General features: G+C 39.8%; 1 protein-coding gene across 1 annotated transcript in view; it reads right to left on the reverse strand.

Annotated features, from left to right (window-relative positions):
* The window catches only part of LOC125454115 (low-density lipoprotein receptor-related protein 1-like), a 1,886,982-nt gene that overhangs the window by 1,579,424 nt on the left and 281,934 nt on the right, over nucleotides 1-25,624 (reverse strand). The window contains exon 2 of the mRNA XM_048534492.2: nucleotides 8,242-8,364. Within this exon, the coding sequence (XP_048390449.1) occupies nucleotides 8,242-8,364 (123 nt within the window). The remainder of the gene's footprint in view (nucleotides 1-8,241; nucleotides 8,365-25,624) is intronic.

Raw genomic sequence — 25,624 nt, forward strand, 5'->3', positions numbered from 1 at the left:
TATTGGATCCACTGCTGTTTGTCATTTTTATAAATGACCTGGATGAGGGCGTAGAAGGATGGGTTAGTAAATTTGCAGACGACACTAAGGTCGGTGGAGTTGTGGACAGTGACGAAGGATGCTGTAGGTTGCAGAGAGACATAGATAAGCTGCAGAGCTGGGCTGAGAGGTGGCAAATGAAGTTTAATGCAGACAAGTGTGAGGTGATGCACTTTGGTAGGAGTAACCAGAAGGCAAAGTACAGAGCTAATGGTAAGATTCTTAGTTGTGTAGATGAGCAGCGAGATCTCGGTGTCCACGTACACAGAACCTTGAAAGTTGCCACCCAGGTTGACAGGGCTGTTTAGAAGGCATACAGTGTTTCAACTTTTATTAATAGAGGGATCGAGCTCCGGAACCAAGAGGTTATGGTGAAGCTGTACAAAATTCTGGTGAGGCTGCACTTGGAGTATTTTGTACAGTTCTGGTCACTGCATTCTAAGAAGGATGTGGAAGCTTTGGAAAGGGTGCAGAGGAGATTTACCAGGATGTTGCCTGGTATGGAGGGAAGGTCTTACGAGGAAAGGCTGAGGGACTTGAGGCTGTTTTCATTCGAGGGAAGAAGGTTGAGAGGTGACTGAATTGAAACATATAAAATAATCAGAAGGTTAGATAGGGTTGATAGGGAGAGCCTTTTTCCTAGGATGGTGACGGCGAGCACGAGGGGGCATGGCTTTAAATTGAGGGGTGAAAGATATAGGACAGATATCAGAGGTAGTTTCTTTACTCAGAGAGTAGTAAGGGAATGGAACACTTTGCCTGCAACGGTAGTAGATTCGCCAACTTTAGGTACATTTAAGTCGTCATTGGATAAGCATATGGACGTACATGGAATAGTGTAGGTTAGATGGGCTTGCGATCGGTATGACGGGTCGGCACAACATCGAGGCCCAAAGGGCCTGTACTGTGCAGTTACGTTCTATGTTCTATGTTCTGTGTGAATGCATAGAGGAAATGCCCCTATTTACAGAAGAAAGTCCTGCTCTTCTCAATTTAAAAAAAGACGCTTATCTCTGTAACGATGAAACATTATTATGTGATTAATTCCCTAATGTTGAAATATTGCACTCCCTTCTCTTAAGTTTTCCTTATTTTTTCTTTTCCTTCTTATTCTACCTTAGCTCCAGTTATCACAACTCTGTGATAATTGAGACAACAGAAAATTTGCCCGAAATTTCCAAAGGCTAGCCTATCAGTAAATAGGAGTGAGACTTGAGGACCCTGTGGAATACTCATGAAGCAGTTTCGCAAGAAATAGAATGCTTTGCTGGGTAAATCCTCTATACTTAGAGCCTTCAATCTCCATTTTAGTTTTAGACATGATAGTTTTGAGCAAGTTGAATAAAATAGTTCTTCAGAAAATAAGCAGATGAATATCTAGATCATCTAACACCTGCATTCAACCTTTACTTATCTTACAAATGGTGAGCAACATCTGTCCCGGTGCCCTGAGCTGAAAACACTTCCTGTGACCACTGCCCACCAAACCCCACCTTCACCCTTACCCCCAAATCTGGCACATCCCTCTCTCCATTCCAAACCCTTTGATCCCTTCCCACACTACAGGATTTCAGCCCTATATTCTGCCACCCCTTTCACCCTACGGAATCCACACTGCCCCCACCTCCTCCCTCCCCTCACAACCCCATCCCAGGACGTCTCCTCCCACTTCATCTGTTCAAGATTTGACATCTGGGCTGGGGCTAATAGTAAGATTCTTGGTCGTGTAGATGAGCAGGGAGATCTCGGTGTCCATGTACACAGATACTTGAAAGTTGTCACCCAGGTTGACAGGGCTGTTAAGAAGGCATACAGTATTTTAGCTTTTATTAATAGAGGGATCGAGTTCCGGAACCAAGAAGTTATGCTGCAGCTGTACAAAATGCTGGTGCGGCCGCACTTGGAGTATTGCCTACAGTTCTGGTCACCGCATTATAAGAAGGATGTGGAAGTTTTGGAAAGGGTGCAGAGGAGATCTATTGGGATGTTGCCTGGTATGGTGGGAAGGTCTTACGAGGAAAGGCTGAGGGGCTTGAGGCTGTTTTCATTAGAGAGAAGAAGGTTGAGAGGTGACTTAATGGAACATATAAAATAAGTAGACGGTTAGATAGGGTGGATAGGGAGAGCCTTTTTCCTAGGATGGTGACGGCGAGCACGAGGGGGCATAGCTTTAAATTGAGGGGTGAAAGATATAGGACAGATGTCAGAGGTAGTTTCTTTACTCAGAGAGTAGTAAGGGAATGGAACGCTTTGCCTGCAACGGCAGTAGATTTGCCAACTTTAAGTACATTTCAGTCATCATTGGACAAGCACATGGAATAGTGTAGGTTAGATGTGCCTTCGATCAGTATGACAGGTTGGCACAACATCGACGGTCGAAGGATCTGTACTGTGCTGTAATGTTCTATGTTCTATATGTTCTATCTCTTACTCCACCCAAAGGCCAGTTAGTTAATCTGGCAGGACAGCTGATTTGTGATGCAAACAGCATGGGTTCAATTCCTGCAATGGCTAAAGTTACCATGAAGGACTTTGCTTCTCAATTGCTCCCCTTTCCTGAAGCATGGTGACCCTTGGGTTAAACTACCATGAGCCAGCCCTCTCTCAACTGACAGCTGCACTATGGTCTGGTAAGAATATGGTGACTTTCCTTTATACCGCATCAGCTAAGTGTTTTTGCCAATGCACTTAAGACTCAGACATCCTCACTACTGATCTGCCCATGTATTTTTGTTTCATCCAAACTTGGCAGTAGCAAATTCACTTTCCTCATCCTAGTCATTAATGTCTATTTGTAAATAATTGTGGCCCTCGTACAGAACCCTACAGCACTCTACTGGATACAGGTTGCTCCTTACCTTAATTCCGACTTTGACTTCCATTAATTAGCCAATTCTCATTCATTACCTCTCCAGACAATCAGCTTTAATAAAGTAGTGTCAGGTACAGCTCCTTATTGAAGCCTTTTGGAAACCCAAACATGTAACATTACTTCTGTATCTATACTGTTTGTTAGCTCAGAAGTCTTCCAATAAATCTGCCAAGCATGATTGATTATGTCATATATTTCTAAATGTTCTACTTCTACATCCATTGCAATACACTTCAATATTTTACTTATGACAAATATTCAGTTAACTGGTCTATAGTTTTCTATCTCCTCCCTTATGAATAGAGGTGTTACATTGACGGATTTCAAATCCTCTGGGGTTTAAACAGAATCTAAGGATTCTTACCAAAGCATCTACAGGCTTTACAACTACCTCTTCTCATTATCCTGGAACACTAGTCCATTGTCATTACCACAATTCCACTGTCTCTTCCATTGGCTAAAATAACTCTACAGAAGCCAATATCCCATCACCAAGTCACCCATTATTTACACAAGGAGAGTCCTTGGCACTGATCCCACTTCCTCAGAGCCAGCTCTTGGAGTGAGCAGAGTGTCTGACACTCCTGTTTGTATCTGTCAGCCAGGGCTCCCTGATTGGACCAGATTAAAAGCCCCAATTAGCAAATGCATAGCCTCTGAGGTTCACCCAACCAATTTCATTACAATCATTACATTGTCCTGTGTGCTTTTGTGCAGTGCAGTGTGTATCATATCCATTAATAAAACCCTCCTGGCTTCTTACTAACCTATTTTTAAAAGAATCGTAAGTTTTCTTTGCAAAAAACCAAGTTATACATTTGAAAGACATTACACAATAATTGCATAGAATCTATGATTAGGTCATTCTAATGCCAATGTTCAGAAAAAGAGGGATGAAAGGAGTAAAAAAAATCAAGATATCATAGCTCTGTTGTCTGTGAAAATAGCAGTCATAATACCACAATGTAGTGTAATGTTAAACGCGTGCCAGGTAATTAAAATGAAGTTTCAAATATATGTGATGGCTTTCGACATTTGGATTCAGACAGCCATTGCCTCATCTCTCCTCACCTGACCATCACAACACAGAATGATCTGACTCGGTTTTAAATTTAAAGAACTGGCTTACGTACAAATCTGAAATTGCCACCTTCCCACAAAAAACAAAACTGCACATTACAGAGTCAATGATAAAAGTATTCAAGATAAAGGCCAATAGATTTTGTTCAGTATAAACACATATGAACATATAAAACAGGAGCAGAAATAAATTGTTTGGCTCTTTGAGCCTGCTGTACCATACAATAAGATAAAAATCCATATTCCTATCTAGCCTTGCTACCTCTGAATTTCTTTCCCATTAGAAATCTCTCTTCTTTTCTTAAAAATATTCAATGAACTGGAATTTAAAGAGCTCTGAGGGAGTGTCATCGGCCCCGAAACATTAACTCTGTTTTCTCTTTCTCAGATGCTGCCACTCCATGTCATACATATTACCTAAAAGAGAGTATCAAGTGTAAAGGGCGAGACTTGTGTCAATGGGATGATGTACATTTTCAGCCACGATTAAAACAGAAAAGCAGCTCAGGCCTGAAAGATTGAACATTCTACTCTGAGTGAAAGAGTGTTTTGTATTTAGTATATTCAAACATATATGCCAGGTAAATGGCATTTCCATTATTGAATGGTACACTATCAGGCCAAAACATTGGAAAATGATAAAATGCCAAATTTTCGTAGTGATCTACTATGTTCTTGATAGAATGCTTCAAAAAGAAAATATTTTCTGAATAATGACCATCATGATCACTGCTGAGAGTCTCTCACAAGCTTTAGCTGAATGTAATTACAATGCATAAGTATTCTGTTAACACATGGTTTAAATGTACTACAAAAAATACTGTCTTGCTACTGGATTGATAAATCAGGCCACAAAGGTTCCATTGACTATCAATGAATACAAACAGACTATAAAAGTAAGGCACTTTATCTCGGATGTAAGTGGTTTCTATTCATACACAGCGTATAACTGGCCCGAAGATGGGAAACTTATACAATTAGCCTTGATATTTAAATTTGATTCATTCACCACTGACCGCTCCCTCCTCCACCTACTCCAACTCCTCATATAAACACCCTGACACACAAATGCACAAGAGCGCGCATACACACACACACACACACACACACACACACACACACACACACACACACACACACACACACACACACACACACACACACACACACACAGTCCCCGAGTTGCAAACTATGTGACTTATTATACAATGCTTGACAATGGAAAGCAGCTGTTCCTAATTACAAGAAACGTTTGCCGGCCCAGTCTTTAAAAATACAACCATGTATCTGATCAATCTCGTAGGTACATAAGTTTGTAGGTATATCAACAACTTTCTCTTGAATTTTCAAGCCATTTGCCATCATGGTAGAATTTGTGCAGGCACTGACCCCTCAAACTAAGGATGATGCTTGGACATGGCAAGAATATGTACATAAAATGTTTTAATAGTGGGGAGGCTTTATCATTGTAACAATTACATGGTTACAGCTGACCAGGAATTCTACAGTTCATGCCACCAACTATTTGGTGTAAATCGATGATCATCAGTTTGTGATTGCATTGTGACACACCTTCCTTGACTATTGACTGCTGAGATGCAATTTGAACTGACAGCTTCTGTCATAGAAGTAGGGAGACCTACCATTGGACCTGCTTCATTGCAAATATAAGGCATTTTAAAGGATTCAGAGTGAAAGACTTCAATGATGAGACAAAAATTCAGAACTGTTAACACTGCAGTTTACATTGGGTGTGGAGGCGCCAGCATAAAACCATACAAATATTTGCTTTAAAAGATAAAGCATTATTCAAACTTATTTCTTCAATCAGCGCTAAGGAGTCATAGGCCAGAATTGATGATAACTAAATTTAAAACATATTAAAGAATTTAGTTGCTCAAAGAGAAACATATGACTGGAATACTAAGATGTGTAGAAGAGATAAACAATATTTCAACAGTTTAAAGTATTACTGTAGAATCTGATTGGCAAGTTAGGAAATGAAAAGAGACAGTGGCTTGAAGTTTTAAATGTTCCAACCAATTCTACTTTGCAAACTTTTGCTAAAGGTCATAATAATCTCTTCATATTTCATTCCACTCTGTTAATACGAATGTGGTAACTTGGCTTTCAAAATTACACTTAAACTTTCTCATTGTAATCAAGAGTTACAGGGAAAATGCAGGAGAGTGGACGTCAGTTTAGTCATCGTTCCATTGAATGGGGAGCAGGTTGAGGGGCCGAATGGCCTGTTCCTCTTCCTAATTTTATGGTCTACATGTCGCAAAAGTTACATTACATATTACAATTATTCTTTAATTCCTGTATAACATGACCTTAGGTGGACTAGAATTTTCTATTCTATCCTATATAATAGCCATTCATGCTTCTGTATTGTTGTATAAATCACTGGATCAATATCTGAATGCCCAACAAGCCATGAAAAAATTATATTACGGAAGATTTCCTTCATTGTTATCCACTCCAAAGACAATGTTAATTTTCAAATGCTGAAGAAGTTTATTGTTATTTCTTGCACTGTACAGGTATGTCACAGCAAAGCTACTCAATTATAACCTGGGAAGCCAATATATTTGAATTTAGTGGGGGACTGAATGATAAAGAAAGGACTTTTTTTGTAAAGGATACATTTCTATCGGCAAACATTTGTTAATTCTACAAAAGATCTCACCGGCTGTCTGTTTAGATAATAAAGTTTATAATAAAACTGTGAAACCAATATAATCAATATGTCTACTGATTTTTTGATGGATTCCTTTTTTTTAAAGTTGTAAATTTTAATTCACGTGAAGTTTATAACAGGGATCTTGAAGTCAGGAACATTATTGTTACATTTTCACTGGTCTGTGTCTGTAATTCTTCCAACATTGTCAAGAAATAACGCTTATCTTCTTCCTTTTCCATTCTTCCCTGAAAAATTTACATCTCAAGATGGGGCATTTGTTCAAAATTTGCCAGCTATTCTCTATTACTATGCCCAATTGCCCATTCTTCATGTTTCTGTTTATATGATGCTTAGTCAGGCACCAAACGATGGGCATTGTTAAAACTGAAAAAAAAACTGCGGATGCTGTAAATCAGGAACAAAGACAAAATTGCTGGAAAAGCTCGGAAGGTCTCGCAGCATCTGTGTTGGAGAAAACAGAGTTAATGCTTCATGCCGAGTGTCTTCTGAGGAAGGAGTACTGGACTTGAAACATTAACTCTGTTTTTTCCTTCACTGATGCTGCCAGACCTGCTGGGCTTTTCCAACAACTTTGTTTTTGTATGGGAGTTGTTGGTTTATCTCATTTTCACAATTATTTTCCAGAAGGAGGAGTCACCTGATAATGACCAGGAATGGGTGGTGGGGTTGATACTTTCGCTCTCTGCCCAGCAATAAGCTAAACACAAATTTGGCTATTCGTGAAGCTCAGTTCCCATAGTGAGAAAATTCACCCAATCAGCCCACCAGGAGCAGAAAAGATTATTTAAGAATGATGACAATGATTGCTTCATTTCATTTGCTTCTCCAAAAACAAAAGGAAGCTACATATTCACCTGCAAAAGGATTGATTCATTTGACACATTCAACTGTTTTTAAGAGGTTGCTGATTTAATAACTAGAGTTTTTCTCATATTCCAATAAATATTTTGTACAGACTTCAATTTGCTCTTTGTAAACTTTCAACTGTCAACTATCATTAATCCAGCTTCTAATTCAAGTTCGATAGCTTTAGGCCAATTCAATAGGAGTCAGACTTAACCACTATTATTATTCACTCATTCCAAGTGACATCCACTAAATTCCAATTACACTAATCTTATTAGTTAAAGACATAAAAAAGATTTTCTAAATTAAATACTCAGCAAGTACCTGTCAAATTAAATGTACATCTATAAAGCAATGGTATTCCAGAAAAGTTCAACCACATCAGGACAAATCAATCATTGAGAATCAAGAGAAATCAGGTCTACAAAGTGCAAGAATAAAGGGAAGATGGAAGATAGGACTTAGGAGTAGGAATAGGTCATTTGAGCTTTTGAGCCCCCTTATTACCAGATTGCCAAAATCTATTGAATGCCTCAACTCCAATTTACTCTCTGTTCCCCGTAATCCTCAACTTTCCAGTATCACGTTTGAAACATCCTGAAAATACTCCACATAATTCTGGAGGGCTCAGAAATCAATAATAATACTTATTATAAAGTGGCCAGACAGCTTGTAGGCAGAGCGTGAGTCTACCTACACTGATCAAGAGACTCATCTGAATCATCCGAACAATCTGGTTCACCATCGCAAAGCCAGTTCAATGAGATGCAGGTCATCTGGTCATAGCAGAGAAATTCGGCAGGTCCACATGCTTTGTGTTCTGCAAATCAAGACAAAAGAGGTTTTTAAGAACAGAAGATGGTTCAAAGAAATACCTATCTAAAACATATATGCACAAAGTTAAGAGATGACAAGGTGGAGAGCTGGATGAACACAGCAGGCCAAGCAGCATAAGAGGAGTAGGAAAGCTGATGTTTCGGGTCTAGACCCTTGTTCAGAAATTTTCTGAAGATGAGTCTAGACCTGAAATGTCAGCTTTCCTGTTCTTCTGATGCTGCTTGGCTTGCTGTATTCATCCAGTTCTACACCTTGTCATCTCAGATTCTCCAGCATCGGCAGTCCCCACTATCTCTATACAAAAAGTTAGTTTTTGTTTAGCCAGTTACATGACTTCATAATGTATGGATTCAACCAAGAATGCACAAGTTGATTATTTGTTCCATTACACTGACAAAAGACAATATTGTCAATATTGATAATATTTTAACAAATACAGTGTTTTCAAATTCTAACAAGTTAGTAGCTTAAACAGAAATGAATTATATTAAACTAGCCAACCACAATTTGATTTTTCTGCACAAGAACAAAACCAGTCTCCTGACTTTTGGATTTAAAAATATAAAATGAGGAAAATATCTGTTCATCAAAATAGCTAACACCCTTCTGGGACAACTTAGAAAATGGGACTGTTCAAATTAATTGTAGAAATTGGAAAATACCTCAAGCAAAATTTTGATTTTGCCTTCACCATTAGGGGCCATATCTTAAAGATTATTTGCATAGAAAGCTTTGGTTGCATATCTTGATGAGAAAATCAACATTCAAAGCAAAGGTTTGGCTTCCAGCTTAATTATGTGAAATTCTCCCAGGTTTAACCCACTAAGGGATGTATAACGAAACAAAACCAGTTATCAACAAGTGAAGTGTCATATTAAGTATGTTAATTTGAACAGGGAAGGTCAACATATTAAATTTCACCCGGCACAATGTGTCAACATGTTTTGTCACTATTTCACTGTGGGGCGTATGCCAAATTTGCAAAATATTTGTACAAATTTATTTAAACAGTGAGGATAATGCAAAATGAAGACATGAATAATGATTTTGTGAAGACATTTCATTCACTTAACAGTTTCATTCTCTTATCCATGTTGACCATTTTTGGAATGCAAATAGGATTGCAATTTCAGTACTGTAGACAAGGTCCTATGATTGTCATGGATAGCAAAAAAAAATGTATTTCTAATGTGCTTCTTCACGGTATGCACTTTAAAATACAGCATTATAATTTTTTTTAACAAATAGGTACAGTCTGGTTAATCACACTGAGCAATGATAAAACAGGTAAGTATAAAAGCAGTTACTTCTTTTTTAGTTAGGGATACCAGACGACGTGTGTCTAGCTTACAAAAAGTTCAAAAGTCTTTTTGATTATGCAGAAAAACATTCCAGGCAATATTTCACTGAGGTTAAATGCTCAATCACCTAAATTTTTTAATGGGCTTATCAACATTCTTTCAATTTTCAGTGTCAAGAGAGAGATTATCAGCCCCAACAGATTTAAGATATTCAACTGTCGTTCACTCCCCAAAATATTCAAATCTGCCATCAATTCCAACAAGCTTCTCAAATTGATCCTATGCTGGAGATTCTGGTGATTAAACAATTTCTATCTTGATAGCTCCAGAATCCCTGGACAGGCTAAATCTTGCTACTGTAAAATATGTTTTGTTTATATCTGTAGATGCATTTATTTCTATATTTGTTCCATCAGGCAGGAACTCCAATATCTGCAGGTGGGTTCTGGGTCGGAAGTCCAATGATCGTGTTTCCACTGGGAGGAGGATGAGGGGTGGTGCTAAGTTCAAACAGGCTCCAATTTCAGTGTTGTAGATCTTAATCCATCATATGGGAGCAATGAGCAATCAAAACTGTACTTGAAAAGAGTATGGTGTCTCTAGAAATGTTGAGCAGATAAGGCCTTTGAAAGTAGAAAGAAAGTCTGCCTCTTTACATAAAAGGCAAAATAAAAAGCTGTGATATTATGTAAATCATCAGCCCTTTAAGAAAAAAAATGATTGATTGATTTGCGTTATTACCACCTGCACCGAGGTACAATGAAAAGCTCTGTTTGCAAGCAGCACATGCAGATTATATTAAGCAAGGTCATACAGATCATTGGGAGAAAATAAAGCTTGAACAGAGTGAGGCATATAGGTTAGGCCGCACAGGACATGTGTGAGGCAAGATCAACATTATTTGAAATTACAGAGTCCATTCACCAGCTTAATAATAGTAAAGAGGAAACTGTACTTGAAGCTGCTGGTGTATGTATTCAAGCTTCTGTATCTTCTTCCTGACTAAAGAGGTTGTAAGAGAGCATTACGAGAGTCAGATGAGTCTTGTGATGTTGGCAGCACCTACAGCAACGAGAGATGTAAATGGAGTCCACAGATGGGAGGTAGGTTTTTGTGATGGCAGTACACTCAACCTTCTGTAGTTTCACATCGTCCTGGACAGAACAGATGCTGTACCACGCTGTTATGCACCAGGACAGTATGCTTTCTATAGTCGTACATCATAGAATCCCTGCAGTGTGGAAACAGGCCCTTCGGCGTAACAAGTCCACGCCAACCCTTAGAGCATCCCACCCAGACCCATCCCCCAATCAGCCACCTAAGCTATATGTCCCTGAACACTATGGGCAATATGGCATGGCCAATCCACCTAACCTGCATGTCTTTGGAATGTGGGAGGAAACCAGATTACCAGAGGAGACCCATGCAGACACGGGGAGAGTGTGCAAACTTCACACAGACAATCGACCGAGGGTGGAATTAAACCCGGGTCCCTAACACTGTGAGGCAGCAGTGCTAACCAGTGAGCCACCATGCCATGCCTGTAAAAGTTATTGAGTGTCTTTACAGATATGTCAAATTTCCTGACCTGCCTGTGGAAGAAAAGGCATTGTTACACCTTTTTAACCGTCACACCTACATGGGGAGTTCAGGACAGTTTGTCGGGTAGGAATTTGACACTCTCAACCTCCGCTCCATTAATGTAGATGAGAATGTTCTCCTCCGTTCTTTCTGAAGTCAATGATCAGTTCTTTAGTTGTGCCAATGTTGAAAGTGAGTTTATTATCAATGTATCACATCACCAAGCTCTCTATCTCCTTCCTGGATTCTGACTCAGCATTGTTTGATATCTGTCCTTGAAGAAATGTGGATGGTGTTCATTTGGAATTTGGTAACATAGTTGTGGGTGTACAGCAAGTAAAGTAGTGGGCTGAAAACACACCCCTGTGAGGCTCTAGTGTTGAGTGTTGTCATAGAGGAAGTACAGTTGTCTATCTTCAGTGATTGTAGTCTACTGGTCAGGAAACTGAGGATCCAATTGTAGAGGGTGGGGCCAAGACCTAGGTGTTGGAGTTTTGAGATCAGTTTGGAGGGAATAATGATGTTGAAGGTGGAGCTGTAGTCAATGAGCAGGAGTTTGATGTAGGTGTCCTTGTTGATGAGATGTTCCAGGGATGAGTGCAGGACTAGGGAAATGACATCCACTGTGGACTTGTTATGTCCATCGGCAAATTGCAAGGGATCGAGGCAGGCTGGAAGACTAGAGTTGTCATTGGCCATGATCAGCCTCTGAAAGCACTTCATGATTATGGAGGTCAAAGCCACTGGGTGGCAGTCATTTAAGCATGTTGTATGTATTTTCTTAGCTACTGGGTTGATGGTGGCCAAAGGATTCACTGCTTGCAACTGTGAGTTTAAAAAAATATCTGTTACAGTAGTTACAGTCTGATGAAGGGTCTCGGCCCGAAACATCAGCTTTTGTGCTCCTGAGATGCTGCTTTGCTTGCCGTGTTCATCCAGCTGCACACTTTGTTATCTTGGATTCTCCAGCATCTGCAGTTCCCAATATCACCATATCAATGGGTAGATTCTGGGTAAGTTAAAATGGTGAGTGCAAGTGTGAGATTATTAATAGCAACCCATTGAATCTAATGTTGGGTTGGCGCAGGTTATAAAGAGCTATTGGACTCTGTTTAAGTCCATGCTTGCAAGAACAAGAAGGAGTACTTGTGTTTAGGTGGCAATGCATGGAATCAGTTGTGTTGGAATGGGTAGAGAATGTGTAGTCAGTGGGGCAATAAGCAGCAATAAGGCATGAACCTAGTGAACTAGTGGGATGAATATTAAAACAAATTGGAAAAAGTACCAGACATTAGAGGCAGGCCTTTTAAACAGCCTGTGTTGAAAGTTTGCAACAGCTGTGGTTGACTCTGAACTATGTGCTGGAGCAGCAGCCCCGTCTCTATCATGCATCATCATCTACCCACTCCTGCCACCTTTCTCAATCAAGAATGACTTCTGTGAACCAGGATTTCCTATTTCCCACTACCTGAGTCAGGAACAAATATTCTGGTCATGACGTATCAACTTCTCATCCATTTGGATATTGTTGATGATATGTCACTCTCACGAGATACTGAGAGCCAGTGGTACTTTTATTTTAAAACCTCTGATCTTCTGTGTTTAAAAAAAATTGCTAACTTCTCTCTTTAATTACTTGTTTAAGAATATGTGCCCTTCCTCTGAAAGAAAAAATGTCCTTTTGACGTCATATTTCCTTCTGACATTGCATAAATCTCAAACAAATCATTACATATTCTTCATAATTTAATCATTGGAACCCTCAAAATATTCTTATTGATCTGCACAACTCTCCTTCCAGATTCAACATATCCTAAGCAATAATCTCCAGGACAAAGTACTCAGATGTGATTCAACAGGCTCATCCTGTAACTTTTGGCAAACTTTCACCCCGAAGTTCTGTTACAGAGTCAAAGAGTCATACAGCTGTACAACATGGAAACAGACCATTCGGTCAAAGTTGCCCATGCTGAAAGATTTCCTAAATTAATCTAGTCCCATTTGTCAACATTTGACACATATCTCTCTAAACCCCTCCTCTTCGCATACCCATACAAGTGCTTCTTAAATGTAGTAACTGTACCAGCTTCCACCACTTCTGGCAGCTCAATCTATACACGCACCGTTCCCCCATGTGATAAAGTTGGCCTTTAAGTCCCGTGTAAGCTTTTCTCTTCTCACCTAAACAATGCCATCCAGTTTTGATCTCCCCCCAGGAAAAAAAAACCTTGGCTAGTCACCCTATCCATGTGTCCCATTATTTTATAAACTTTTATACATTCAACTTTAGTGTCCAATGTTCCAAAGAAAATAGCTCCTGCCTATTCAGGACCAAAACAAATAGAACTTGCTGGAAAAACACAGCAGGCCTGGCAGCATCCGTGACGAAAAAGATCAGAGTTAACTTTTAGAGTTTGGTGTCCCTTCCTCAGAACTAATGGTGGCTGGGAGAAAAAAAGCCCATTCAGCCTCTCCCTATGGCTCAAACCCTCCAAAGCTGTCAACATTCTTGGAAATTTTTTCTGAGCACTTTCAAGTATCACAACATCATTCATCTAGCAGGGAAGGCACAATTGAATACAGTGACATGCTGCTACAGTGCCAGCAAACTCCAACCCTTGCTTATCTGTCCCTTCCAAAAAGTTTGACTAGCTCACTTTGAAGGGCAGGAGACAATATCTATGTCACCATCAAATAACATCTGTTATCCGTTATAAATAATTGCAGAGTTGCTGAGCATTTCCAGCATGATTTTCATCAACCTCGCACATTTTTATAAAATATTCATGGCTAAAGCAAGACTGATGTTATCGAGGGAGGGTGGGGAAGAAATGATGTCAGGAGGACACACAAAACACAATGTTTTTTTAAAAAAAATTTGAATTAAAACAACCCAAGTTAATAAATTGTCGATATCTTACTTATGGGTTTTGAAGAGTCACTGGACTTGAAATGTTTTTTCTCCATCCACCAGTGCTGTCAGTGCTTCTCCAGCACTTTCTACTTTTATATAAAATCCTAAAAGACATTTTGCTGCAGAAACGATGAAAATGAAGACAGAACTCATGGCAAAGTAAAGCAGCTCCAACTTCCCCCATTCTATTAACTAGTCAAAGCTCTCAAGTGGTGGCACAACCATAGAATATACACTGCCTTCCAGCCACCAACCATTTTATGGGCTGGATTGGCCATATCGCACTGGGGAAAACAAAGTCAGGTTTCAAATTAGTAAGAGGAGGAAATGTTTGTTTGTTTATTTTGATGCATAAATTTGTTTAACGAGTTCTGTTAAATATGGGGGCTCTCAACCATGTACTGATGTTATCCTTAAAGTTTCATTTGTTTGCTCCAAATGAACACCATACATGCGCCAACAGTTATGTGGTCCATTGTGTTCAGCGTTTTGGAAGTAATTAAACAAAACATGACAGGAAGACTGGCTTTATTTTTATTTTTTTTACAATCCACCTTGGATGTTGTATTAAAGGATCAACTTCCAGCATGAATTACTCTGAAACAAGATGATACTTTTGATTGTAAATTGTAGATAGAAAACAGATTCTAATGAGATTTGGCAGGGTGGTATATATGTTTGTTTTCTCGATAATTCTTTTGGCTTCTCATTTTTTCGCATAAGAACCCTATGTATTCAGAACATCACTGGAAAAGCATTCTCAAATCAATGCAGCAAAGCAAATTTTGCCAATGTCTTTTGCTTCTCTCCCACTTTCCGTTTCCAGCTTTGCATTGCCATTCATCCATAACTTCATCTTTATTTTTAACAATGCAACATGTCTACAGTTTATGATAAATTTAACCACTTTGCAGTTTCACTCTGAAACATTTGGATCCTTACAGCTTCACAATTCCTTTAGTCATATCAGCATGACAAAAAACCCACTTCTTTGGAAGTAGCTCCCCATTATTTACCAAGGCAGACATCAAGAATTTAAAATATTAGGGTTAAGTAACTGGCCCAATCTCTGTCTCATTTAATTTTGTTTTAAACACATAAAACCAATGAGGCCCACAAAATGCAAGTTTGAGCTTAAGTAACATTGATATGCTGTGATATTAATTGCACCGTGGGGAAGACCTGCCCTTCTATTGCTCCTGGTGGGCTAGTAGGAACAGAGCTACTTCCTATGATTCACAAAGAATACCATTCCTTGCCACATCTCACCCAGCTTTTACATCTCCCATTGAAGTCTCGATTCAGCATTTTCCAGTTCCCTATATTTCTGGGCTCTGTGCAACAGCTTTCTAAGTTTTTGGTCTACAGCACCAAGTGAAGCAGAAATGACAGAAAATCATTGTTAATCAGTGATTTTCATTCCTAGACAAGAAAATGATTATTAAAATGATTTAAAATGTAAATTAAAAATGTCAAACATTTCAGCTTTAGTGAGGCAGTACAACACCCAAATGAACAAATGCTGACTTTGCATCTTACTTTAACATATCTTAACAGTTAAGCAATATCACAGTTTTAAGTGTCTCATCCTCATCTTCAAATATCTCAACAGCCTCATGTGCACTGCTGATTTTAATTGTTTGTTTTATTTCTGACCATATCTTCAGCTCCCTAGGTCTAAAGCTTGGGAATTCTCTTCAAATCCCCCAGAGACCTGTAGCTCACTTTTCTGTTTTAAAGGCCTTCTTAAAGCCTAACTTTTCAGTCAAGCATTCAGCTTACCACACTAATATTTCCTGAAGTCCCTGCCACCAACTTCATTAGCTTATGGTTCTTTGATATTCATTGGAATGCTCTACGGCAGTTAAAGATAATATTTGAATTCAAGTTGCTCTCCTCATTAGAAAAAAAAGCAAAAAAGTTAAAGGAATTTAAGCATTTTGATTTTATTCTCTTAATAGCTTTACTGCATTGCCAGCTGCTAATTTACATGGCTTGGTTGTAGCTTTTTTGGACAGTTGTGTTAACATAATGTGAATTATTAACCTGATCCATTTTGACAGTCTTGGACTCAATTGAATGAAGTGTACTTTCAGCTGAGAAGTTCATCAGTTTTAACAGGGACATAAATTGTAGCTGACATTCTAACCCTTATTTTATAGTCAATACTTGTAGATAAAATACAACACGCCAATACAGAGTTGAATTTGTTTTTGTAACTGGTGTGTTAGCTATAAATGAACTCTTTTTAAGTGATTCATTTGTCTAACTTATTAAGAGCTCGGGGCGTCATGGTGGCTCAGTGGTTAGCACTGCAGCCTCACAGCGCCAGGGGCCCAGGTTCGATTCCAGCCACAGCCAACTGTCTGTGTGGAGTTTGTACATTCTCCCCGTGTCGACATCGGTTTCTTCCGGGTGCTCCGGTTTCCTCCCACAGTCCAAAGATGTGCAGGCTAGGTGAATTGGCCATACTAAATTGCCTGTAGTGTTCAGGGGTGTGTGGGTTATAGGGGGATGGGTCTGGGTGGGATGCTCCAAGGGGCGATGTGGATTTGTTGGGCCGAAGGGCCTGTTTCCACACTGGAAATCTAATCTAATCTAAACTTGGGAGCAGAAGTAGGCCATTCAGCCCTTTAAGCCTGCTCTGCCATTTGAGATTGTGATGGATCATCCACCATAATACAATATTTCTGAGCGATTCACATATCCCTTGAAGTACTTGCAATCATAAATCCCAAAGTCTTGACCTGACTGAATGATTCAGCTTCAAAGATCTTTGTGGTAGAGAATTCCAAAGGTTCATCACCCTCTGAGTGAACATAGTCCTCCCTATCGCAGACCTTTCTCAGAAGTGATTTGCCTATGTTCTAGTACTCTTTTCTTCCAAACTGGACCCCACAACCATTGGAAAAATTGTGATGAATCTGACTTTTTACTAAGATGTGGAGCTTTTTTGAAGGGATTCTCACTGCAAGGTTAACTAAGTTTTCTGGCTGTATTTTACCACTCGCTTCAAACTATCTCCCCCATCTAGTCTGTTCAATCCAATTCTGGGCCACGTGACACCCCTGGAACAACATACCAGTCAGCAGATGTCTCAGAATTTGCCAGCCCTCATTGTTTCTGTGCCATCTTTAAAACGTACCTAGAGAAGCACCATTAGCCCAGATCTACCCTGGCTGGGGACAGAAAATGAAACAATGCTGCCTTGCTTTATGGGAAATGACCTGAAGGTCTTGCTGGATGTGGTGGTGCCAAGGCAGATCTTCCTTATATCCCAGGAGCAGCAGTGGAAGCCTTGCTCTAATGCCAGATGAAAAACAGACCACAACAGAGTATGAAGACTGAAAATGGATGGTGGGCTTTTCTACATTTGGCTGCTCACCCCTTTCATGAAGAGAGCCTTGACTCACCTATAGCCAAACGCCTGGGCTGGTATCAGACACTGTCCTTAACTTAATGCACAAAATTGAAGGCTATACCCCTTTGACATAACAGACTTCTTGCATTTGAGTTTGCTCTAAATGGCACAGAAAAACAGAAATAATGTGATTGATCTGTCAAACAGACAGGGTAAAGCACAGAAGCAAGTCCAGGCAGGGATGCTGTGATCATCCAGGTTGAATTAAAGTGAATGAGTGCTATGACAATGAGTGAGGTGACTGGGGATGCAGCCTAGTCAAATCCATGAGCTGGGTGAGTGTGTCCCTGAGTTTCCAGAGAGCAGCATTACAAAGATGGTTGCCTTTGCAGCCCAAGGTGCAACGTCAAGATGTAGAGATACCTTATAATCTGATATAGATCTGAGATGTGCCAAGAAGATTCTTAGAGGCTGGCACCTGCTTGTAATCGCATGGTGTTTGTGACTGGTGCAGATACAACATGCCTTGATCTGTTGATGATCTTGGTTCAACATGGAGGTCCTTTGGAGCAGACAGTGAACTGAACTGTTCAGATATCTGCTCAGATTTCCATTTTGAGTTTTCTTGACATCTCACTTGCTTTATGCATTTGGAAAGACGGGAGAGTTATGAGATGAATACTGGCACTTACAAGGTGTTTAACAAGAAATAATTCCACTTCACTGGTAATTTGCTGCTGCCTGGTGAAGCTCAACATGCCATTTGTCAAAAACATAAAATATGTGGTGAAATGCTTCTGACATCAACATCAGCCTTGCCAGATGTCCTGCTCAATTCTGTCTCAAATCTTGCTGTATACCATTATATTCAGGCCCCAAAATTTCCACCCTATGAGTATGCCTCTCGTTCCTCTAAAATCAAGAGAATTCAGGTTGAATCTCCACTTCATGGAAATTTTGCAAGTTCCCAGGAATCATTCTGGTGAACCTCTGCTGAAATTCCTTTGCAAGTATAGCCTTCCTTGAGTAAAGAGACCAGAGGTGCCATGACACTCCAAGTGTCATCGACATACCAAATATTCTATATAATTGGAGAAAGACATATTTGCTGCTGTACTCAAGTCAGTTGGGGGCAGTACCGCAGCCTCACAGTACCTGGATTTGATTCTACTCCCAGACTACTATCTCTGTGGTGTTTACATATTCTCCCTGTGTCAGGTTTCCTCTGGGCATGCTGGATTCCTCCCACAATCCAAACATGTGCAGTTTGGGTGGATTGGCCATGCTAAATTTCCCCTAGTGCCCAGGGATATCCAAGTTATGAGGATTAGCTATGGGCAGTACAGGATAATAAGGATAGATAAGGGGTTGGGCCTGGGTGGGTGCTATTCAAAGGGGTCAGTTTAGACTCATTGGGCCAAACAGTCTGATCCCAAACTGTAAGGATCCTAAGATATTGCAATAAAGGTATTTTACTGCTTGCTGCACCTGCATGTCCAGAGATTTATCCCCTAGGCCCCTTTTAACCAAACAATTTCCAATCTCCCGTGTTTCGGAAATACTCTGCACCTTTAGTCCTCCTGCCAAAGTGAATAAGGATATAGTTATCCAGATTGTATCCCCCCATCCTCCTGAAAACTTTTATAATCCTCCTCACAACTTAAATTCCCACATCATCTACAAACTTAGAATCATAACAATTGGCTTCTACATTCAAATCATTGATGGATTGTGAACAGGTGGAGCCTAAGTACTGATCCTTGCAGTACCTTACTCATCATAATCTGCCAATACGAGAATGACCCATTCATGATTACTCTGTTTTGTCTCTGTTACCCAATCATCAATCCATTCTGGTACATTAGCCCTGATCCAAATGTGTAGTAAATTTTGTTTATGAACTCCCCAAGTGACACTTATCAAAAGCGTCCTGACAATCCAAATACATAATTTTCTCTGGTTCCTCCTCATTGTTCTATTTTGTAACATCCTTAAAATAGTCTATGAGATTTGTTAAATATGAATTCGCTTTCATGGGTAAATGTGACTCTTTCTAATCAAACAATTGTTTTCAAAGTATCCAGCAACTGTGCACTTCAAGATAGGTGCAAGTATTTTCTGTACTACTGTTGTCAGGCTAACGGGTCTGGAGTTCCCTGTTTTCTCTCTCCTGCCTTTCTTAAAGGATGAGTTTATATTTACAACATGCCAAACTGCAACCATTGTAGAATTGATAAAATTTTGGAAGTTGATTACCACTCTCTCTGTCGTCAAAAATCCTCTTCCAACACTATAGCATAAATACTGAGTCCTGGAGATTTGTCAACTTTCAGTCTCATTAATTTCGCCAATACTACTTCACGAATATTATAGCTGTTTTCAGTTCCATAGTCTCATTAGACTTTTCAAACTTAATCATTTCAGGGAGATCGGACATGTCCTCTACTATGAAAACAGATAAGTTGCTAATTTAGCTTCTCTGCCATTCTCTTCAGTTTCCTAAACTGTTGTTTTTTTTATTATTTGCCAAAACTGAAAAGTATTACAGGAACTTAACATTTTGACTTTAAAGCATATGACTTTAAAGCAGGGATTGAATTACATCAGCACATCCCAGTGTAACTATTCCCCGTGTTCTAATCCTGCTTAATTCAAGATTACACCTGCACCCAAATCCCTAATTCCTAATCCCTACACCTACACCCAATTCCTGGATATTTTTCTTTAAGATCTCAATGTTTTTCTTTCCTTTTGGTTCTGTTTATTTTATTTCTCCTGTTGTTTCTTTTAGTTCTGCTTTTGTAACCAAGATGGTGCTGGAGAATGGTAGCTTTGTACACTTTTCGCTGTACTCATATTTCTATCCCTGAGCACATGTGGCAATAAAGTACCATTCCAATTCCTCTACTTCCTGTGATGAATTCTTCAAACTCTGTACGTAATGGACATGCATTTGTTGTCATTAATTTTAGCACTTCTACATACCTGCAGAAGATTTATGCAATCTATTTTGATGTATCTTGCTGTTTTTGACATTCATATCCAATTGCCTCCCTCGTTATCAGTCCTCCTCCACTGAATTCTAGAATTCTCTCAATCCATTGGCTTGCAACTTTTTTTTGGAAAATTTAAGCCTCCTCCTTCATTTTGTTAGCCAATGTTCTCCCACATTTCCAGTTGCATTCTAAAACCAAAATATCTTATTTGAGAATCAAAGTGATTTCAGTACAAACCATTGTCAATCCAGCAACAAAATGTGAGGTATTTTTCCAATTGACCACAGCCAACTTCGGAGTTACAGACTTGTATAGCATGGAAACAGGCCCTTCAGTACAACTCGTCCACACTGACCAATTGTCTAAACTAATCCAGTTTCATTTGCCAGAATTTGTCCCATATTCCTATAAACCCATTCTGTTCATGTGCCTAGCCAGATGTCTTTTAAATATTGCAATTGTGTTATTTTGCATACTTTCATAATGGCTTATTTAGATTCAAGATCCTAGTTTCATATATCTTTTAAACTTAATCAAACATTCTGTCACACACAATAGTCACTATTCCCGAAATGTTCTTTCAAAACTTTCAAATATGTCCCTCTGAGACAGGCAAGAAGGGGTAAGATTAAGGAACCTTGGATGACGAGAGCGGTGGAGCTTCTAGTGAAAAGGAAGAAGGTAGCTTACATAAGGTGGAGGAAGCTAGGGTCAAGTTCAGCTAGAGAGGATTACATGCAGGCAAGGAAGGAGCTCAAAAATGGTCTGAGGAGAGCCAGGAGGGGGCACGAGAAAGGCTTGGCAGAAGGAATCCGGGAAAACACAAAGGTATTTTACACTTACGTGAGGAATAAGAGAATGGTCAAAGAAAGAGTAGGGCCGATCAGGGATAGCATAGGGAACTTGTGTGTGGAGCCTGAGGAGGTAGGGGAAGCCCTAAATGAGTTTTTTGCTTCTGTCTTTACGAAAGAAACCAACTTTGTAGTGAATGAAACCTTTGAAGAGCAGGTGTGCATGCTGGAATGGGTAGAGATAGACGAAGCTGATGTGCTGAAAATTTTGTCAAACATTAAGATTGACAAGTCGCCAGGCCCGGATCAGATTTGTCCTCGGCTGCTTTGGGAAGCGAGAAATGCAATTGCTTCGCCACTTGCGAAGATCTTTGCATCCTCGCTCTCCACTGGAGTCGTACCTGAGGACTGGAGAGAGGCAAATGTAATTCCTCTCTTCAAGAAAGGAAATAGGGAAATCCCCGGCAATTATAGACCGGTAAGTCTCACGTCTGTCGTCTGCAAGGTGTTAGAAAGGATTCTGAGGGATAAGATTTATGACCATCTGGAAGAGCATGGCTTGATCAAATACAGTCAACACGGCTTTGTGAGGGGTAGGTCATGCCTTACAAACCTTATCGAGTTTTTTGAGGATGTGACTAGAAAGGTTGATGAGGGTCGAGCTGTGGATGTGGTGTATATGGACTTCAGTAAGGCATTTGATAAGGTTCCCCATGGTAGGCTCATTCAGAAGGTCAGGAGGAATGGGATACAGGGGAACTTAGCTGCTTGGATACAGAATTGGCTGGCCAACAGAAGACAGCGAGTGGTAGTAGAAGGAAAGTATTCTGCCTGGAAGTCAGTGGTGAGTGGAGTTCCACAGGGCTCTGTCCTTGGGCCTCTACTGTTTGTAATTTTTATTAATGACTTGGACGAGGGAATTGAAGGATGGGTCAGCAAGTTTGCAGACGACACAAAGGTCGGAGGTGTCGTTGACAGTGTAGAGGGCTGTTGTAGGCTGCAGCGGGACATTGACAGGATGCAGAGATGGGCTGAGAGGTGGCAGATGGAGTTCAACCTGGATAAATGCGAGGTGATGCATTTTGGAAGGTCGAATTTGAAAGCTGAGTACAGGATTAAGGATAGGATTCTTGGCAGTGTGGAGGAACAGAGGGATCTTGGTGTGCAGATACATAGATCCCTTAAAATGGCCACCCAAGTGGACAGGGTTGTTAAGAAAGCATATGGTGTTTTGGCTTTCATTAACAGGGGGATTGAGTTTAAGAGTCGTGAGATCTTGTTGCAGCTCTATAAAACTTTGGTTAGACTGCACTTGGAATACTGCGTCCAGTTCTGGGCGCCCTATTATAGGAAAGATGTGGATGCTTTGGAGAGGGTTCAGAGGAGGTTTACCAGGATGCTGCCTGGACTGGAGGGCTTATCTTATGAAGAGAGGTTGACTGAGCTCGGTCTCTTTTCATTGGAGAAAAGGAGGAGGAGAGGGGACCTAATTGAGGTATACAAGATAATGAGAGGCATAGATAGAGTTGATAGCCAGAGACTATTTCCCAGGGCAGAAATGGCTAGCACGAGGGGTCATAGTTTTAAGCTGGTTGGTGGAAAGTATAGAGGGGATGTCAGAGGCAGGTTCTTTACGCAGAGAGTTGTGAGAGCATGGAATGCGTTGCCAGCAGCAGTTGTGGAAGCAAGGTCATTGGGGTCATTTAAGAGACTGCTGGACATGTATATGGTCACAGAAATTTGAGGGTGCATACATGAGGATCTATGGTCAGCACAACATTGTGGGCTGAAGGGCCTGTTCTGTGCTGTACTGTTCTATGTTCTAAACTACAAAATTCTCAATACATGATACAGGATGTAAAATAACTAGTGTCCTGGAGAAATGCATTGAGAAACCATCTCAAAAACATTCCAGGAATTCTTGCCCCCATGGCACCAGTACTTATTAAATTTGCCAAGTAAACTTGTAGATTAAATTTCACCCAGGATTCCTGCAATGCTGATGAATGTGCCTCTAATTGTCAGTCTCATACCATTCCCCACATTATCACTGCTGTTTAATTTCTTAAATGTTACTCCTACCAATTGACGCTGCGTTTTGTTGCTTTTTAGCTCCAAACAGATTGTATGTCTCATTCCTCCAATCAAAGATCCCCTAGTACACCGATCCTTTCCCTTATTATTAGCACTACCCCATCTCCCTTTTCTTCATGCATATTCATCTTAAATATTGAGTGGTATTTAATATTTGTTTCCAGATTTGGTTGTGTTTCAGTTACATCTCTGTAATAACAATTAAATTATATCCTTCCAGCATCAAAAATTCACTATTCTTATTGTGAATGCTGCATACATTCAGTCAGAACACTTCTTTTAAAAAAAACACTATTTGTTGATTCAAGAATTTGTTTCTATTGTTTTCCACCCATTACAACTTTTCAACTTCCTGTAACAGTCATTGGTTTTATTATATTTGAATTCATGGTAAGGTTCCTATTGTCCTGATAAACTAATTAAAACACTTCCCCATAGAATGAGCAAATATTTCCAGGTGGATATTATACATAGTTATGCTAATGTGTAATATCTTCTTCTTGTGTAGCTTCCCCTAATGCCAGGTCACACCATCCCAGAAATCTAAAGCCCTCTTTCCTGTAACATTTTTTCATTGATGTGTTGATTCAGTTAATCTTTCCTTTGCTAAACTCACTAGCACATAGCACTTGGAGCAATCCTGACATTAATACTTTAAACATTTTGTATTCAGTTTCTTGCCTAGCTCCCTGAAATCCAATTTCAGGGCCTCATCAGAAGCTGGGGATCGGGCAAATAAATCCTCGATGGCTAAACAGGTCGAAGATGTACCATTTGGAATACCTCAGAAGGTGTTCTGCATTTGACAACTGTAATAGAATGAAACCCTTTGATCATTTTGGTTTTCTTGCTGTTGGTTCAAGATTTCAATGTGTCAAGAGACATGTAAAAGTCATGTATTCAGCAAGAGTCCATTGATCAATACACAACATAATTAACACTTTCCAAAAACATGTAAATTTGCACAAATAATTGATGAAATAATGATCTGTGAGCAGATCTGGGTACTGTGACTTAGAAAGGATATAATGACCTTGGAGGGAGTACAATGTAGGTTTACAAAAATGATGTTTGTACCTCTGAGGTTAAGCCATGAAAAAATATTATACAAATTAGGCCTGTTTGCGCTCAAATTTACAAAGTTAAAGTATGACCTGATTTAAGATAACAAAGTGTGGAGCTGGATGAATGCAGCAGGCCAAGCAACATCTTAGGAGCACAAAAGCTGATGTTTCGGATTTGATTAAAGATTTTAAGGTATGAACAGGAAGAGACAGAATGAATTTTTTCTACTGCTTGAGGTTTCTAGAACTAGGGGGCATAGTGCCAGAATTAAGGCCAGACCATTCAAAAGGGATGTTTGAAAGCACTTTAACACATGAAGGGTAGTAGCTATTTGAAATTCTCTTCCACAAATGTAAGTGGATGTTAAATCAGTTGTTAGTTTTAAATCTGAGGTAGCTAAACTTTTGTTAAGCAAGTGTATTAAAAGATATGGGTTAAAGGTGGGTAGATGGAATTAGGCAACATATCAGCCACATTCTCATTGAATATTATAACAGACTTAAGAAGCTGAATGGATTCCTTCTGTTCCTGTAAAGGTAGGATTGTTTTAGGGTTGCAAAATCCTGCAGTGAGACCAAGCCCGAAGGACAACAATTGATAAATGCAAAAAAGTGTGGAGGTTGTGAATTGAACGCTAGAGCATATTTATGGCAGAGTAGACCAGGTCATGCATTATGCTGATAGGAACTCCAGGCACACAAAGGGCAGGATATAAATAATGCAGAGATCATCATGCAAAGGAGAAGGTGGCATGTCCAGTCTCGGTAAACTAGTGTTCTCACTGCAAGTAGTTGAATCATTTTGCTCACAAGTGTCTGACTAAAAGCACAGCAGGTACAGATGGCCACTGGAGAGATGCCAGCTGAAGATTCTGACAACTCACTCTCCACCACACAACAGGCTGGTCCAATCAAGTGAATGGGTGTTAAATGGATTGTGACTGTTGGAATGGAAATATAGAAGGTGAACATCAGGTGAACTTAAAGCTGGTATATGATGCAACACATGACCTACACAGACCTATGTGAAGCAGAACAGCATGGCAATCCAAAAATGAAATCCTCAAAAGTAGGATTAAGGCTATACAATGGCACCATGCCTGTGTTAACATGACAGGTTATTCTGTGAGCGCATTGCATG

This window comes from Stegostoma tigrinum, chromosome 7, assembly GCF_030684315.1.
Source record: "Stegostoma tigrinum isolate sSteTig4 chromosome 7, sSteTig4.hap1, whole genome shotgun sequence".
Taxonomy (NCBI): domain Eukaryota; kingdom Metazoa; phylum Chordata; class Chondrichthyes; order Orectolobiformes; family Stegostomatidae; genus Stegostoma; species Stegostoma tigrinum.